The sequence below is a fragment of the Monodelphis domestica genome, chromosome 1 (assembly GCF_027887165.1).
Source record: "Monodelphis domestica isolate mMonDom1 chromosome 1, mMonDom1.pri, whole genome shotgun sequence".
Classification (NCBI taxonomy): Eukaryota; Metazoa; Chordata; class Mammalia; order Didelphimorphia; family Didelphidae; genus Monodelphis; species Monodelphis domestica.
Window position 1 is genome coordinate 294100733 of NC_077227.1, and position 18391 is coordinate 294119123.

Genomic DNA, 18391 nt, shown 5'->3' on the forward strand with positions numbered 1-18391 from the left:
GTGGAAGGCTTTATCAAATAATCGAGCTGGAAATACTTCTCTCATCAGTGACTTTTTCATAAATAGAAGGTGATGAGCAGAGAGAAAAGGATAAAAGAATAGCATGTGGAAATAGAGAATTGACAATCAGAAGAGTGACAGGGAATGGGATGAATGAACTCAGAAAGAGGACAATAGAATGTATTCAAAAGCTGACTCCATGTGCATTTGTTTACAAGAAACATATGTAATTAAAATGTTGGTCAACAAATGACTGGAAATACAAAGAAAGGCAAAAAACTTAGTTCCTGTTCATGAGGAGCTTACAATTTAATGGTAGAGACAACATGAAAATAACTATGTACAAGCAAGCTATAGTCAAGACAAATGGCAAGCAATTAATAAAGGGCACTAGAATTAATAAGAATTAGAAAAGGATCTACAAAAGGTAGGATTTTATTTAATGTTTATAGAAACCTAGAAAGTGAAGAGGAAGGACAATATTTTAGGCATAGAAACCTTGGGGATTCATCCCAGTAAAAATACTTGGACCCCACATATGAAGATGTTCTTGTTCCAGGAAGAGCATGAAGTCAATGCCAATAGAGCAGAATTTAGAGAGCAATGAAGGGATAAATAAATGTTGGAAGATTAGAAGACTAGAGGAGGTGAAGCCTAGGTTATGAATCAAAACAAAGGATTTTGTCTTTGATTATAGGGGTGATAGGCAGCCACTGGAGTTTATAGAATAGGGAAGAGAAGAGTGACATAGTCACACCTGCACATGAGGAAAATCACCTTGGTAGTCAAATGCAACATAGACTGGAAGGAGGATAGTCTTGTGGCAGGTGGAAGGACCAGCAGGCTAGCTGAGGAGATAAGGCCCTGCTCCAACTTAGTGACATTTTCAGAGGAGAGAAGGGGGCATATTCGAGATACCTTTCAAAAGTGAAAAACAATTCTTGGCTGCAGACTAGGAAAAAGGGGAGAGATAATGAAGAATAGAAGATGACACCTAAATTGAAAGCCTAGAGATCATGAAGATTGTGGTGCTCTTAATATGTTAGAAGTTTGGAAGAGGATAATATTTGTGGGGAAGGTAATATGTTCAGTTTTGGAAATGTTGAATTTAGGCCTATCTATTAGATAACAGGAAGCAAAAGATATGAGATTGGAGATATTAGGTCTGGATAAGTATATTTGAAAATGCCTTTTTTTGTGCTGCTGCCTTCTGAATTAGTTCTGGGGATATGGAAGTTTGGGGTGCTTCCAAGGTTGTGTGATTTGAGGAACTATATGATCACCACTGGTTCTGTCAGTACCATATTAGTGGTGAATATTTTTTGGGTCTGAGTTATAAGAGAAGATGTCTGATATCACCTTTAAAGCTTGGAATTCTGGGAGTGGGGGAAGGAAAGGGTAGGTTAGGGCAAAGAAAGAAAGGTCAGAGTGGAGAAGGAAATAGAAACACAATAATAAGTTATGTTTAATATGGGAAATCACTTTAGTTTAATTTAATTTTATAATATATATTTTTTATCAATTACATGTAATAACAAATTTCCACATAAGTTTTCTTAGTGTATATGATCCAAATTATCTCCCTCTCTTTTTCCTTCACCCCCTTCCAGAGCTATCAAGAAATTCAAAAAGAGTTATTACATATACCAGCATGCAAACCATATTTTTATAGTGTTCATTTTTAAGTGAATAATCTTATAAAACAAAAACCACAAAACATATACCCAAATAAACAAGGGATACATCATATATTTTCATCTGCATTCCTACTCCAACAAGTTTTTTTTTTTTTTCTGTAGAAGTAGATAGCATCCCTTGTCATAAAACCCTCAGAAATGTCCTAGATCGGAGGACTTCCGGGTAAGCATGGCTGCAGGGTAGACTCGGCTTGCTTCCTCTCCTCAGACCCAACAACATAGATGACCTCAAAAGAATCCCACCCCCCCCCCAAAAACAACCTTCCTCATAATAACGGAGGGACCCCACACTAAAGAGCAGGACTGAAGGTAGGTGAGATTCCAGCATTTCCACAATATAAGGGAATGAAAAGCTGATCTACCCTCCCCCAACCGGGAGCCAGAGTTTAAGTTGGAACTGGCCAGAATCAACAAGTGAGGGAGGGGCACCCCAGGATTGAACAACAGGCAGCCCCAGGTCTGGGGACCCAACTAAGACCACCAAGGACACATTCCTGTGAGTAGTAACATCGGAAACCCCGGCAAGTGGGCAAGGGGAAATCAGATCTCGGGTGACCAGAACTACGAGTGCATGAAGGGATCACCTGAAGTAAGCAAGGGGCACCCACAGATCTTGGGAGTTAACTAAGACCACCAAAGACCTACACCTGAGAGCAGTAACACCCGAAACACCAGCAGGCAGGGAACGGTAGACCCTGGGCTCCCCTGGGAAGACAGTACAGGTGAGGAGAACTGAGAATTAGCCCAAGGCTAAAGCCTTCATCAATAGACCCTTACACTGAGAGCAAGCCCTCCTCACTCAGATTTCTGACTGGAAAGAGGAGAAAACAAAACAAAACAAAACAAAAACATAGAGATGGCAAACCATGCACAGGAACAATAGTCTCCCGGCACCAAGAAAAGCAAGAAGAAGGAGGTGACTTTGGATACATTTTATGGAGGGAAAATACAAAATACAGAGGAAATAGAAGAGGAGACACAAAAAATGCTCCAAAACTTTCCAAAAGAAATGGAAATTGTCCACAAGCTCTTGAAGAATTTAAATTGGAAGTTATCATGAAGATGAAAGCCTTCTTATAGGAAAAATGGGAAATAATGCAAAAGGAACTCAGCAATCTGAAGGACAAAAACAAGCAATTGCAAAAAACAGATTGAAGACTCAAAAAGCAGGACAGACCAAACTGAAAAGGAAAACCAGTTTTTAAAGGTCAGAATCAAGCAACTTGAAGACAATGATCTTGCAAAAAAAGCAAGAATTAATAAAGCAAAGTCAAAAGACTAAGAAATTAGAAGATAAAATAACATATCTCACTGACAAGGTGGCAGACCTGGAAAACAGAGGAAGGAGAGACAATCTGAGAATCATTGGTCTACCAGAAAAGTCAGAAATAAACAGCAATCTTGATATCATAATACAAGATAACATCCAAGAAAACTGCCCAGAGATTCTAGAACAAGGGGGCAATATAGGCATTGAAAGAGTTCACAGAACACCCTCTACACTAAATCCCCAAAAGACAACTCCCAGGAATGTAATTGTCATATTCCAAAGCTTTCAAGCAAAAGAAAAAATCTTACAAGCCAGAAAAAGACAATTTAGATATAAAGGAATGCCAATCAGGGTCACAAAAGACCTTGCAAATTCCACACCAAATGTATGTGAGGCATGGAACATGATATTCAGAATGGCAAGAGTGCTGGGTCTTCAATCAAGAATCAGCTATCCATCAAAATTGACCATATAGTTCCAGGGAAAGTATGGGCATTTGACAAAATAGAAGATTTCCAAGTATTTATAAAGAGAAGAGCAGAGCTCTGTGGAAAGTTTGACATCCAAACACAAAGAGCAAGAGAAACATAAAAAGGTAAATATGAAGGAAAGGGAAAAGTAGAAAAATGTTATCTTTTTTTTTTAATTCAAACTCTCCTCTATAAGGACTACATTTATATCAAATTATAGATATTAATATGTGGGAAAAATGTAATGTATAACTCAAAAAATTGTATGCATAATTAGAGTAGTTAGAAGAATCACTCATAGGGAAAGATTAGGGTATCAAGACGATATGGAAAAAAGGGGGGAAAGAAAGAAAAAGAGGGGGGGGGAATCATTGATGGTACTAAGATATACTTCAAGAAATAGAAAAAAAACTAAATAGAATAATCTTTCTCACACAAAGATACACATGGGAAGGGGAGGGGGAGAATTCTCCTATAAAAAGGAGAGGAAGAGAGTGGGAATCGGTATTATAATGTGAATTTAAAAACTACTCAACCCTATTCAGACCATTCTTTAGAAGATGGAATTTAGCTATTTTCTGATCAATAACAATAGAGATACTTGGAATAACAGAATCAGGTCTTGGAAACTACAATCTCTACCCTACTCAGGGTAACAAGATTAGGAAGGGCTGCAGCAAAACTCTAGATTTAATTATTTGAGAATATGGCCTTCAACAGACATGTACAAAAAGGACAGACCTCTGGGCAGTCCTAGATCAAGTTAGAGCCACCATTGGCACATATGAGACATAGGAAGTGAGGTAGAGGACAGCTCAGGGGTTCTTGTGACTTCCTTTGAGGAAGGAGAGAGGCAGTTGGAGCCTAGTGCTTGGAGTTGGAGGAGCCCACAGACTATTTTCACCATTTTGGTCACATGAGTGATAGGGCCTGATCTGTTTCTTTGCCTTGGCTATCCAGGGCCTAGGGCCCTCTTTGACTCAGCCTAAGCAGAGTGGGTATTTAAGCCCTATTTCCTTCTCTCCCCTTTCCCTCTCTCTCTCTCCCTCTAATACTTTCTTCCTCCTGTTTGTAATTAAAACATCATAAAAAAAGTTGGCAGCTGACTTGAGTTTTCATTTAGAAATTACATAGATGAATTCCTTGGCAACCTTAAATTAATATGTATCAGTTTTTTAAAGTGATTTCGATATCACACTTAAACCTTACTCTCAGTGAAATAAACTCTGAGAGGAAAGAACATCTAGATCCATTGGGATCCTGAATTCTCTTATCCAACATGGTAAGGGAGAAGGGGAAATTAAGGAAGGGGAAGGGGGATGGAGTATAAAAAGGGAGGGAAGGAGAGAGGGGAGGGGAAGGGAGCATAAAAATGGAGGGGCTAGAAAGGGAAGCATAATGAGGGAGGGGACTAGGGGGACTGGTTCACTGGTTCAAAAGGATATAGCTAAAGAAGAAAGGTCAGAACTAGGGGAAGATATCAAAATGCCAGGGAATCCACAAGTGACAATCATAACTTTGAACGTGAATGGGATGAATTCACCCATAAAATGTAGACAAATAGAAGATTGGATTAGAACCCAAAGCCCTACCATATGTTGTCTTCAAGAAACACACATGAGGTGGATAGATACTCACAAGGTTAGAGTTAAAGGATGGAGTAAGACCTTTTGGGCCTCAACAGATAGAAAGGAGGCAGGAGTTGCAATCATGATATCTGACAAAGCCAAAACAAAAATAGACCTGGTTAAAAGGGATAGCGAATGTAAATATATTCTGTTAAAAGGGAGTATAGACAACGAGGAAATCTCACTAATCAACATGTATGCACCAAACAGTATAGCACCCAAACTTCTAATGGAGAAACTAGGAGAATTGAAGGAGGAAACAGACAGTAAAACCATATTAGTGGGAAACCTGAACCAACAACTATCAAATTTAGATAAATCAAATCAAAAAATAAATAAGAAAGAGATAAAAGATGTGAATGGAATCTTAGAAAAATTAGAGTTAATAGACATATGGATAAAAATAAATAGGGACAAAAAGGAATACACCTTCTTCTTAGCACCACATGGCACATTCACAAAGATTGATCATACACTAGGTCACAGAAACATGACATACAAATGCAGAAAAGCAGAAATAATAAATGCAACCTTTTCAGACCATAAGGCAATAAAAATAATAATCAGTAAGGGTACATGGAGAGCCAAATCAAAAATTAATTGGAAATTAAATGATACTTCAAAATCAGTTAGTTAGAGAACAAATCATAGAAACAATTAATAATTTCATCAAGGAAAATGACAATGGTGAGACATCCTTTCAAATCCTATGGGATGCAGTCAAAGCAGTACTCAGAGGAAAATTCCTATCCCTGAGTGCATATATTAACAAATTAGGGAGGAAGGAGATCAATGGATTGGAAATACAAATAAAAAAAAAAACTTGAAAGCAAACAAATTAAAACCCCCCAGAAGAAAACCAAACTAGAGATCCAAAAAATTAAGGGACAAATTAATAAAATCAAAAGTGATAGAAGTATTGAACTTATTGAAATAAGACTAGAAGTTGGTACTTTGAAAAAACAAACAAAATAGACAAAGTACTGGTCAATCTAATTTAAAAAAGGAAAGAAGAAAAGGAAATTAACAGTATCAAAGATGAAAAGGAGGACCTCACCTCCAAAGAAGAGGAAATTAAGTCAATCATTAAAAACTACTTTGCCCAATTATATGGCAATAAATATACCAATCTAGGTGATATAGATGAATATTTACAAAAACATAAATTACCTACACTAACAGAAAAAGAAATAGAATTCTTAAATAATCCCATATCAAAAAAGAAATCCAACAGACCATAAAAGAACTCCCCAAGACAAAATCTCCAGGGCCTGATGGATTCACCAGTGAATTCTATCAAACATTCAAAGAACAGCTAACTCCAATACTATACAAACTATTTGACATAATAAGGAAAGAGGAAGTTCTACCAAATTCCTTTTACGACACAAACATGGTACTGATTCCAAAGCCAGGCAGGTCAAAAATAGAGAAAGAAAACTATAGGCCAATCTCCCTAATGAATATAGATGCAAAAATATTAAATAGGATACTAGCAAAAAGACTCCAGCAAGTGATCAGGAGGGCCATCAGCTATGATCAGGTAGCATTTATACCAGGAATGCAGGACTGGTTCAATATTAAGAAAACCATCCACATAATTGACCATATCAATAAGCAAACCAACAAAAATGACATGATTATCTCAATAGATGCAGTAAAAGCCTTTGACAAAATACAATAGTCATTCCTATTGAAAACACTAGAAAGCATAGGAATTGAAGGGTTGTTCCTAAAAATAATAAACAGTATATATCTAAAACCATCAGCTAATATCATCTGCAATGGGGATAAACTAGATGCACTCCCAATAAGATCAGGAGTGAAACAAGGATGCCCATTATTATCTCTATTATTTAACATTGTACTAGAAACACTATCAGTAGCAATCAGAGAAGAAAAAGAAATTGAAGGCATTAAAATAGGCAAGGAGGAGACCAAGTTATCACTCTTTGCAGAAGATATGATGGTCTACTTAAAGAATGCTAGAGAATCAACCAGTCAGCTAGTTGAAATAATCAACAACTTTAGCAAAGTTGCAGGATACAAAATAAACCCGCATAAATCATCAGCATTTATATATATTTCCAACACAGCTCAGCAGCAGGAATTAGAAAGAGAAATCCCATTCAAAAGCACCTTAGACAAAATAAAATACTTAGGAATCTATCTCCCGAGACAAACACAGGAACTATAGGAACACAACTACAAAACAGTCTCCACACAACTAAAACTAGACGTGAATAATTGGAAAAAACATTAACTGCTCATGGGTAGGACGAGCCAATATAATAAAAATGACCATCCTACCCAAACTTACTTATCTATTTAGTGCTATACCCATTGAATTTCCAAAAATTTTTGTTTACTGATTTAGAAAAAACCATAACAAAGTTAATTTGGAAGAACAAAGGATTAAGGATATCCAGGGAAATAATGAAAAAAAAAATTCAAAGATAGGTGACCTTGCAGTCCCAGATCTCAAACTCTATTATAAAGCAGTGGTCATCAAAACAATTTGGTACTGGCTAAGGAGGATCAGTGGAATAGACTTGGGGTAAGTGACCTCAGCAAGACAGTATATGAGAAACCCAAAGACCCCAGGTTCTGGGATGAAAATCCACTATTTGACAAAAACTTCTGGGAAAACTGGAAGACAGTGTGGGAGAGATTAGGTTTGGATCAACACCTCATACCCTACAGCAAGATGAACATAAAGAAGGAAACTAACAGTAAATTAGGTGAACACAGAATAGTATACATGTCAGACCTGTGGGAAGGGAAAGACTTTAAAACCAAGCAAGACATAGAGTCACAAAATGTAAAATAAACAATTTTCATTACATCAAATTAAAAAAGTTTTTGTACAAACAAAACCAATGTAACCAAAATTAGAATGGAAAAATCAAACTGGAAAACAATCTTCATAACAAAAACCTCTGACAAAGGTCCAATTACTCAAATTTATAAAGAGCTAAATCAATTGCACAAAAAATCACGCCATTCTCCAATTGATAAATGGTCAAGGGACGAGAATAGGTAATTTTCAGTTAAAGAAATCAAAACTATTAATAAGCATATGAAAAAGTGCTCTAAATCTCTTATAATTAGTGAGATGCAAATCAAAACAAATATTCATAGCTGCACTCTTTGTGGTGGCCAAAAATTGGACAATGAGGGGATGCCCTTCAATTGGGGAATGGCTAGATTGTGGATACATGTTGTTGATGGAATACTATTGTGCTAAAAGGAATAATAAAGTGGAGGAATTCCATGGAGACTGGAACAACCTCCAGGAAGTGATGCAGAGTGAAAGGAGCAGAACCAGGAAAACGTTGTACAGAGACTGAAAGTGTGGTACAATCGAACGTAATGGACTTCTCCATTAGAATCAATACAATGTCCCTGAATACTCTGCAGGGATCTAGGAGAAAAAACACTATCCACAAGCAGAGGACAAATTGTGGGAGTAAAAACACCAAGGAAGAGCAACTGCTTGACTACAGGTATTGAAGGGACATGATTGAAGAGAGACTCTAAATGAAAACTCTAATGCCAATACCAACAACATGTAATGGGTTCTAATCAAGGACACGTGATACCCAGTGGAATTGTGCATCGGCTATGGGAGGAGTGACGGGAGGGGGGAGGAAAGAAAATGATCTTTGTTTCCAAGGAATAATGTTTGAAAATCACCAAATAAAATAAGGTTTAAAAGGGAAAAAAAGAAAAAAAAAGAAATGTCCTAGATCAGTGATGGTCAACCTGTAACGTAAGTGCCAAAGATGACATGCAGAGCACTCACTGTTGGCACGAGGCCACCCTTCGGCCCACTCTGTGAGTTCTTGACTACAAAGACAGAGGGACTCAGTTGCTCCCCTCCTTCTATCCACTAGCCTGATAACATTTTTTTCACATCCCCCACCCCTCTGCCCAGCAGCCCAATGGGAGTGCATAGGTGGCAAGGTGGGCAGCTCACAAGTTGAAAGAGTTGGAGGGGAGTGAAGCACTTGGGGCACTCCCCTCCCCTCCCCTCCACTACACTCACTCAGGGCATTCCTCACTTCACCCACCCCTCCACTCAGCAACCCAATAGGAGTGCTTTCTCCCTCCTCTGTGGGGGGGTTAATGGGAAGGCACACCCAGCACCTGATGGGAGGGAGAACAAAGGCATATAGTCTCTTGTGGCTGCAGTCACTGCACTCAGTCTGGGCATGGGGCCTGTCACTCCATCTCTCAATGATTCATCATCTCTGTCCTAGATCATTGCATTGCTGATAGTAGCTAAGTTTATCACATTTGATCATTGCACAATATTGCTGTTACCGAGTACGAGGTTTTCCTGGTTCTGCTAATTTCACTCTGCATCAGTTTATGTAGGTCTTTCTAGCTCTTTCTGAAATCATCCCGTTCATCATTCCCTACAGTACAATAGTATTCCATCACCATCATATAGCACAATTTGTTCAGTCATTTCCTTTAACTTCCATTTCTTTGCTACACAAAAAACAGCTAAAATATTTTGTACAAGTAGTTCCTTTCCCACTTTAAAAACATTTCTTTGTGATACAGACCTAGTAGTGGTGTTATGGGATCAAAGGGTACTCATTGTTTTGTAGCCTTTGGGGCATAATTCCAAATTGCCTTCCATAATGTTTGGATCAGTTCACTGCTTGACCAGTAGTGCATTACTGTCCCAATTTTGCCTCCAAAATTTATCATTTCTGTTGTATTGGCCAACCTGATAGGTACGAGGTGGTACCTCAGAGTTGTTTTAATTTCTATTTCTCTAATCAAGTGAGATTTAGAATATTATTGATAACTTTGATTTCTTCATCTGAAAATTGCTTATTCATAGCCTTTGACTATCTGTCAATTGAAGACTGGAGAATTCTTATTAATTTGACTTAAAAATGTGGAACACTTTACAAAGTGTGTCATTCTTGTTCAGGGGCCATGCTAATCTTCTCTATATCATCCTAATTTTAGTGTATGTGCTGCTGAAGCAAGCACAATAATGAACCTTTTTGACAGGATTTTTAAGATATTCAGAACTTTAGAAATTTATTTTACTAACTGAAAGGCAGAAAATGAAAATTTTAAAAGTTTTTTTTTTTCCCCTCTTAAGCTGGAGGACTTGCTTCTCACATTAAAACTTGTAACTTTCATAGTTTTGATAATACTAGTATCCTGTTAGAAATATTTTCAGGTCAAACCAAAATACACAAATTCCTTATTAAATTTTAAATTTCAATCATTATCTTTACCCCTTATAATGCTTATTAAGAATATAGAAGAAATATGATTTTCAAAATTTTGAAATCTGTACTTTCAGGTAGAGTAAATACAGTAAATAAATCCTCCTAGAAATAAATTTATAAATATTGATAATGAGCAAATGGACTATTTAGAAAATTGCCAGCTATTTTTACAATTGCATTGTGATAGAATACAGTATGAAATTTCAAAAATAGCAAAAATCATATAATTACATCAATAGATACAGAAAAAGCTTTTGACAAAGCATAACACTCGTTTTTATTAAACAACATTTTAAAGCATAGGTATAATTGAATTTTTACTTAAAATAATATGAAGTATATACTTAAAAAACATTATTTTTAATGGAGATTTTAGAAACCTTCTTTTTAAGATCAGGAGTGAAACAAAGATGACCATTATCACCATTAATGATGCATTGGAAATATTAGCAATAGTACAAAAAGAAGAAAAAAATTAAGGAATGAGAATGGACAAAGAGGTAATAAACTTGTTGCTTTTTGCAGATGATAGAATGATATATATATATAGTAAATATATATTATATATAATCCTAAAGATTCAATAAAAACATAGTTGAAACTATAATTTTAGCAAAGTAGCAGGAAATAAAATAACTCATCAGAGGTAACTGACATTTTTATATATCACCAACAATATCCTGCAAGAAATCATATTAAGAGATAGCCCATTTAAACTAGTCATAGATAAAATTAAATACCCAGGAGTATATCTACCAAAATCAACCTAGAAGCTATATGAAAATAATTATAAACTCTTTTTATTTCAAAAAGTCAAATTTAATTACATGTAGAAATGTTAATTGATCATGGGTGGGCAGAGGCAATATAATTAAAATGACAATTCTATTTGTATTAATCTTCAATGCCATCACAATTAGGTTGCCAAAAATTATTTTATTGAACTAGAAAAAAATAACAAAAAATTCATTTGCAAAAACAAAAGATCAATATTATTAAAGGAATTAATGAAAAAGATATAAAGGAAGAAGGTTTAGGAGTACAAGATTTTGACCTATATTATAAAGCAGTAATGATAAAAACTATCCAATACTGTCTAAAAATTAGAAAGTAGATCAATGTAACAGAACAGATATACCACCAACAGTTGTAAACAATTATATTAACTTTCTGTTTGATAAAAGTAAAGATCTAGGTTTTTGAAATAAGAATTCACTAGTTGATTAAAATTGTTGGGAAAACTGGAAAGCAATGTGGAAGAAACTAGATTAGACCAATATCTTATACAATTTGCCAAGATAAGATCAAAGGAGACACATGACCTAGGCATAAAGGGAGCTATCATAAGCAAATTAGGAAAGACGGAACATATTCCATATCATATTTGTGAATAGAAGAATTTACAAATAAAATGATATTGTAAGCATTGTAAGATGTAAAATAGATAATTTTGAATACATTAAGTTGGGAAAGTTTTGTATAAATAAAGTTGATGTAGCCAATATTGAAAGGAAAGTAGTAAGTTGGAAAAAATTTATAGACACTCAGATAAAAGTCTCATGTCTTATATACACACACACACACACATAATATATATATGTATATATATATATATATATATATATAACTATCATATCTGAAGAGACATTTTTGGGACAAAGAAATAAAAGCTATATTTAAGTATATGAAAAATTCTCTAAATCATTACTGATTAGAGAAATAAAAATTAAAACAACTCTGATATCATCTCACATATAATCATATTGCTTAAATGATTAAAGACAAAATGATAAATGGAGGAAGCATGGAAAAATGGGGATACCAACATGCTGTAATTGGAACCATTTTTAAAGGGCAATCTGGAATTATGTACAAAGAATTATAAAATTGTCTATAACTTTTGACCTAGCAATATCATGGTTTATTTCCTGAGGTGATCAGAGAAAAAGGAAAATAGTGGCTAAACATGCTTTGACATATGATTGTGATGGAATACTATTGCATTGTAAAAAATGATAAAACCACAGAAAGATTTATATGAAATTTTAATGTAAAATGAGCAGAATCAAGAGTATATCATATACAGCAACAGAGATGTTTTATGAAGAATGGCTAGTGTATGTTCATTAACAGAGAACGGATTCTCAAGAAGAATAGAAATAAGTGAGACATAGTTTTATATATATAGTGCTAAACCCAAATTCATCAGTCAGAATGTGTCCTGTACTGTCAGGAACAAGGAACAAATTAAATTGGACAGGTCCAAAAGGAAGATGCTACAGGAGACCTGAAGCAGAAACTGTTGAAGTATGGACAGTACCTAAATGCTGTGTACACAGAGGATATGAATTGAAGAAAACTAGCCACAGAAAATAAAATATTTCTTCAGGGACAAGCACATGGACTCTGGCTATTTTTTGTTTTTTTCCTGGGGTAGAGCTAGCAGAATTCATAGTGCAAAAAGTTGTTTTGTGTAATACTGCATAATCTACTGAACAAAATCTGGTCATTGAGATGCTTTCAGAGTGTAAATGGTACAATAGCAAATAAACAGAATAGTATAAATAGGTATATATAAAAGAATACATATATATAGCTTTTTGTTCAAATGATAACTTCTCAAATAGGATGAGAAAAGGAAGGGAGGAAGGTAATTGGGCATTTTAATGTAATTGGTTATTTTTTAAAAACTTCCCTCAGGTGTATAGAACCTATTTTACCTGGAATATTTACCTAAAATATTGGCTACTTTTGTCCTTGTTATGTTTTTTTGTTTTTGTGACTACCTTAAAGTCACTAAATATTTAATAAAGCAAGTTTATTTTGCCCGAACACAAGGACATAGTGGGGTCTTTTCTGGAGATGGTTCCCTCCTTTCCATCATCACCTTGTCTGTCCAGTCAGTTATCACACCTCAGAAACCCACTTATTCTGAAAGACTTGGAGTCCCCTTGTCTTGAGTTTTTTGGTAGCCGTAGGCCAGGAAGTTGTGTCCGAGAATCTGGGGGTCATTCAAAGAAGAAAGTTGCACCAGAGAATCTACTAAGGAAACGGGGACTATGGAAAATCATGTGGGGTTTGTATGTAGGAAAAAAGCTATATTAAAATAAGGGAGCTGTGTCAGGAAACTGCTATTCTTTCACATAACTGAAATTTGTATTTAGTAGTACAAAATTTCATTGATAATATTACTTATAATTTCATAGTTACAACTTCTTTTCTCCAAAAACTTAGTTTTCTGCTTTTGTCAGCTTGTGCTTTTTTGATGCCACAATTCATTTCCTTTGCTAATTTCAAATTTAAAAAATTCATCAAATTCTACTCTACATTTGTGATTTTGTGTCTATGGGAATTCCTACCATTAATGCATAGCTTACAACCCATCCCTGCTTCTTCAATATCTATGACTGTTGCCCATGTTCTTCCAGTGATCACATATCAAGGATCTATTCTACATGTTGGACTTATTTTTCTAGGATTTTTATACATCTAAAAGATCTAAGTACAGCACTTGAGATTTTAGCTATATACCTACCTATGTGACCATTTAAAATTTTTTCTTTTTTGTTCTTTTTTCCTTTTTTAAAAAATTTATCTTTCTTCTTGGAATCAATATTGTGTATTGGTTCCAGGGCAGAAGAGTGGTAAGGGCTAGGCAAGGGAGGTTAAGTGACTTGCCAAGGGTCACACAGCTGGGAAGTGTCTGAGGCCAGATTTGAACCTAGGACCTTCCATCTCTAGGCCTGGCTCTCAATCCACTGAGCAACCCAGCTGCCCCCTACCAAATTTTTCTAATAATAATGTCTTTGCCGTAACCTACTGCAAAATCTCTGAATTCCCCCCCACCACCATCCATTATATGCTAGAACCCATCGTATACTAGAACCCACCTAAAATGTCTGGAATTCAGTCTACTCTCTTCCTCATATTCAATCCAGGTCATAGTTCTATAATGTCTTCAATAAACTATTCATACAACTAAATATCATAGCCAGAACAATAACAGTTTTTCATATGTGAAGCATTATATAGATTTTTATGAATAAATCAGTATAATGCAATTCATTTCACATTTCATTTTTATGAGACATAACAAATGTTTCTTTATTTAAGTAATGTTATTGAATGAAAGTCATATTATCCAATTATGCTTTTTCTCACTTTCTTATAACCAGAGCCTTTTGAAAAATAAATCTCACCAAAAATGTAACCATAGACTACTTTCCACAAACCAGAAGTCAGAGACATAATAAATAGTGTCATTGGTTAAGTATTGCATATCTCTGTATTACTATAAAATGAGAAAGCCAAAAATTATAATTACCTTTGTTTTTATGAGAATGTCTTTCCCAAATAAACAAATAATATAATTGAGATGCATTTCATATTTCAAATTTAACAAGATAAAAATATTTTTTTAAAAAATTGAATGTTAGCAAACACATTATCTATATTTGTAGCATCTTAAATATAAATGTCACAAAAAAGAAGAAAATGTAGGATTAATTATAATTAGCCAATCATTTTTTAGCTCAGAAGAACATAAGTCATTTTTCATTTTGGTAGGAGGGTGAGAAAAATGTACATTTTTTAACTTCAGTATTAGAATAAAGAAGACAATGAAAGTCAAACAAATAGTCATGCTAAATATTCTAAAATATAATAATTGTGTTCCTACCTGGGTAAAGAAGGGTTCATAAATTTCAACTCCTTTATCAGATCCTTGTAGTAAGACTTCTTGGCCACGTCTCCAGCTATACCGAACAGGTGGATTGGAATTGGCAACACACCGAAGAAATACTGTCCTCTCATAGTAAAATTGTTCTTTGGCTTCACCAATGCTTTGATGAACAGTTACTACTGGATCATCCAAATCTAGAAATTAGAACAACCAAAGTAATAACAAGGTTATGAATAACAAACCTGATATTCATATAAATGGAATCTCATCAGAGAAACTAATTTTTGAACCAATGATAATTATTTAAAAAGAAAATTTTCAATGTATTTGTGAAATACCTGAATATTTTCTAAGAAGAGTATGAGAAAGGAAAAGGAATATTCTTTTAAAAATATTTTCCCCAATCAACATGTTAAAACAGTTTCCAAAAATTTCCATAGAATATTGAATCTCAAATTCTTTCTTCCTCTCTACTTCCCAAATCCCAACAACTCTTGTAAGCAATCCCATATATATTTAACATGTACAATCATGTAAAACATTTTCCCATATTAATATTTTTGTAGAAGGCAACTGCAATAGAAAAAAAGGTAAGAAAGGGGAAATTTTGCTTTAGTCTAGATTCAGACTCAGTTCCTTTTCTTTGAAAGTAGATAGCCTTTTTTTTTTTTTAGCATGAGTATTTTGGGATAGTTTTGGATCATTGTAATGTTGGGAATAGCTAGTATATCCAGTTGTTCATTGTAAAGTATTTGTCACTGTAAATTATTCTTCTAGTTCTGCTTATTTCACTGTGACTCATTTCATGTAAGTCTTTCCAAGTTTTTCTGAGGTCTCCCTGCTTGCCATTTCTTACAGCATAATAGTATATACTCATATATGATAATTTACTCAGCTATTACCTAATTGATGAGTATGCCCTCATTTTATAATTCTTTGCTGCTACAAAAAGTGGCTTTAAATATTTTTGCATACATATGACCTTTTACTTTTTGTTTTTATCTCTCTGGGATACAAAACTAATAAGAGCATTGCTGGGTCAAAGATATGTGCTATTTTATAGCCCTTTGGGGATAGATGCAAATTGCTTTCCATAATGAATAAATCAGTTTACAACTCCCCCAACAATACATTTATTTCCCAGCTTTTCCATATTTCATCTGTTTCCTTGCTTTCCTTTCCCATCTTAATAGCCTATTTGATAGGTGTGGGATGGTAAGAGTACAGGGTTGTTTTAATTTGCATTTCTCTAATTTAATTTAGAGCATTTTTTTCATGACTACAGAGAGATTTAATTACTTTGTTGAAAACTGCCTGTTCATACCCTTTGACCATTTATCAATTGGGGAATGACATGGATTCTTAAATATTCAACTAATTTCTCTGTGTATTTGAGAAATGCAGTCTTTATTAGAGAAATTTGTAAAAAAAGTTAAGCGCCATTTTGATTACTATATTACTTTCCAACCTATTTAGACCTGTTTAGTTTCTGACCTCAATCTCTCAAAATTTGCTCTCTTTTCTATTAAACCCGTTTCTTCCTCTTATCCTCTTCCCCTTCTACTTTCCTACTGGGTAAGATAGCTTTCTATACAAAATTGGTTATTTATGTTCTTTCTTTATTGAGAGAATTGTGATGAGATAAAGGTACACATGATCTCTTCCACAACTGCCCCCATCTTCCCCTTCACTGTGAAGCCCATTCATGCCTCTTTTATGGGCAATAATTTGCCATATTCTATTTTCCCCTTTTCTCTCCTTCCTATGTACTCCTCTTTTTCATTGACAGGGACATGTGACAGAAGGCCACATGGGAATTGGAGTCAAGATTCTAAGGTCCCAACTGTAAAACAATATCCTAGAGGAAGCTTTTGGAGGAGAGTGGAGATTTTCCATCTGTATACAAGGTTTCTGGCCCTTTGGAAGATACCAGCTTGAGTGAGAGAAAAATCTGCTTGGACTGACTACTGGCAGCTGGACAGAAGACCAAAGAAAAATCACTTCTCTGCTGGACCTACTTTGGACATTTCTTCTGGGATCTTGGCTCAAATACTGGACTCTAATTTGTGAGATTGTGTTTGGGGAACTTAATTTATTTAGCATAGGTAAGTCAGCCATTAAGATAGTTTTAAAGTAATTAGTTTTGGGGTCTTCAATCAAGAACCTTCTCTTATCCTTTTGCCCTCCTTCCTCCCATCAATAAACTTAAAATTATTTAAATGTTTTCCCTCTTGTTATTTCCCCTTAACAATCCCATCATAACACATCCCATCACATTCAACTTAAACTCTTGCCCCCTGTCTATTGTGAAGATTGGATTTAGCTATTTCCTGATTGTAACAATGAAGATACTTAGTTTACTCAAATCAGGATTGTCTTGGGAACTCTAAATTACTACACCCTACTTAGACCATATTTTAGGGGAAGATAAAGTTGTAATCTCCTGATTGAACAATGAAGGTACTTAACTCTTACCTTATAGTGAAGCTAGAACTTTAAGCTAAATCTAATTTAAGATCTTAATACAAAAAGACATTAAATAACTATAATGGTTAAATTAATCACAAGAAGGTCAAGTAACTAACAAAAGGTGAACTTAACAAAGAAGTGTTAAATAACTCTAAAGATATAATCTAATCAAAGGAGATGAGAACTATAGAATGGACACTTAGAGGAAGGGACACAAGGGTGAAAGGTCTATATATTGACTCATTTCCCATCTCTGGTTCTGGTGGCAGTGGAGAATTGGCTGATAGCAGTGTGCTGGGCCTTTCCACATCATAGTGTAACTACAAGCTATTGTCTGGTTTGGTGGTGAGTTTCTGGCTGAGTTTTCCTCCTTTACTTTCCAACTTTATCCTCTTAAAGCCTCTAATCTTCTTCAGAGACCTAGAGGCAGGGATTTTAAAACTCCCCCTGGCACAGACCAGGCAGGATAAATCCTATATACTCTTCCCTCCTTCTCCTTAAATTCCTTCCCTCCATATTAATTAAAATCACCATAAATTTCTAGCTGACTTGGGTATTTTATTTGAGATATCCCATGGCAACCAAAATTTAATTTAGTCAAGTCACAACCCTAAAAATATCTTTAACACTATGTATATGCCTTCTAACTACCATAATAACGACAAAGTTCTTTGTCTTTACAAGATTCAGTTCCCCATGTAGGAATGTACTTATTTTAAACCTATTGAATGTCTTTTGATTTCTCTTTCCTGTTAACTTGTTATGATTCTCTTAAGTCTTGTATTTGGGAGTCAAATTTTCCTGGTCTTTTTATCAGGAATGTTTGACTGCCCTCTCTTTCATTAAACAGGCATCTTTCCCCTGAAGGATTTTGCTTAATTTTGCTGGGGTAGTGATTCTTGGTTGAAGCCCTAG

General features: G+C 35.0%; 1 protein-coding gene and 1 non-coding gene across 12 annotated transcripts in view; both read right to left on the reverse strand.

The window, feature by feature from the left end:
* Positions 1-18391, reverse strand: part of MDGA2 (MAM domain containing glycosylphosphatidylinositol anchor 2) — an 811975-nt gene that overhangs the window by 433282 nt on the left and 360302 nt on the right. For all 11 annotated transcript variants that reach the window (XM_056820935.1, XM_007473236.3, XM_056820917.1 and 8 more), the window contains one exon: positions 15005-15201. In XM_056820935.1, coding sequence (XP_056676913.1) covers positions 15005-15201 — 197 coding nt within the window. The remainder of the gene's footprint in view (positions 1-15004; positions 15202-18391) is intronic.
* On the reverse strand, positions 9975-10078 carry LOC130456605 (U6 spliceosomal RNA). The gene has a single exon (XR_008915676.1). It is a non-coding gene; the product is annotated as a U6 spliceosomal RNA (small nuclear RNA).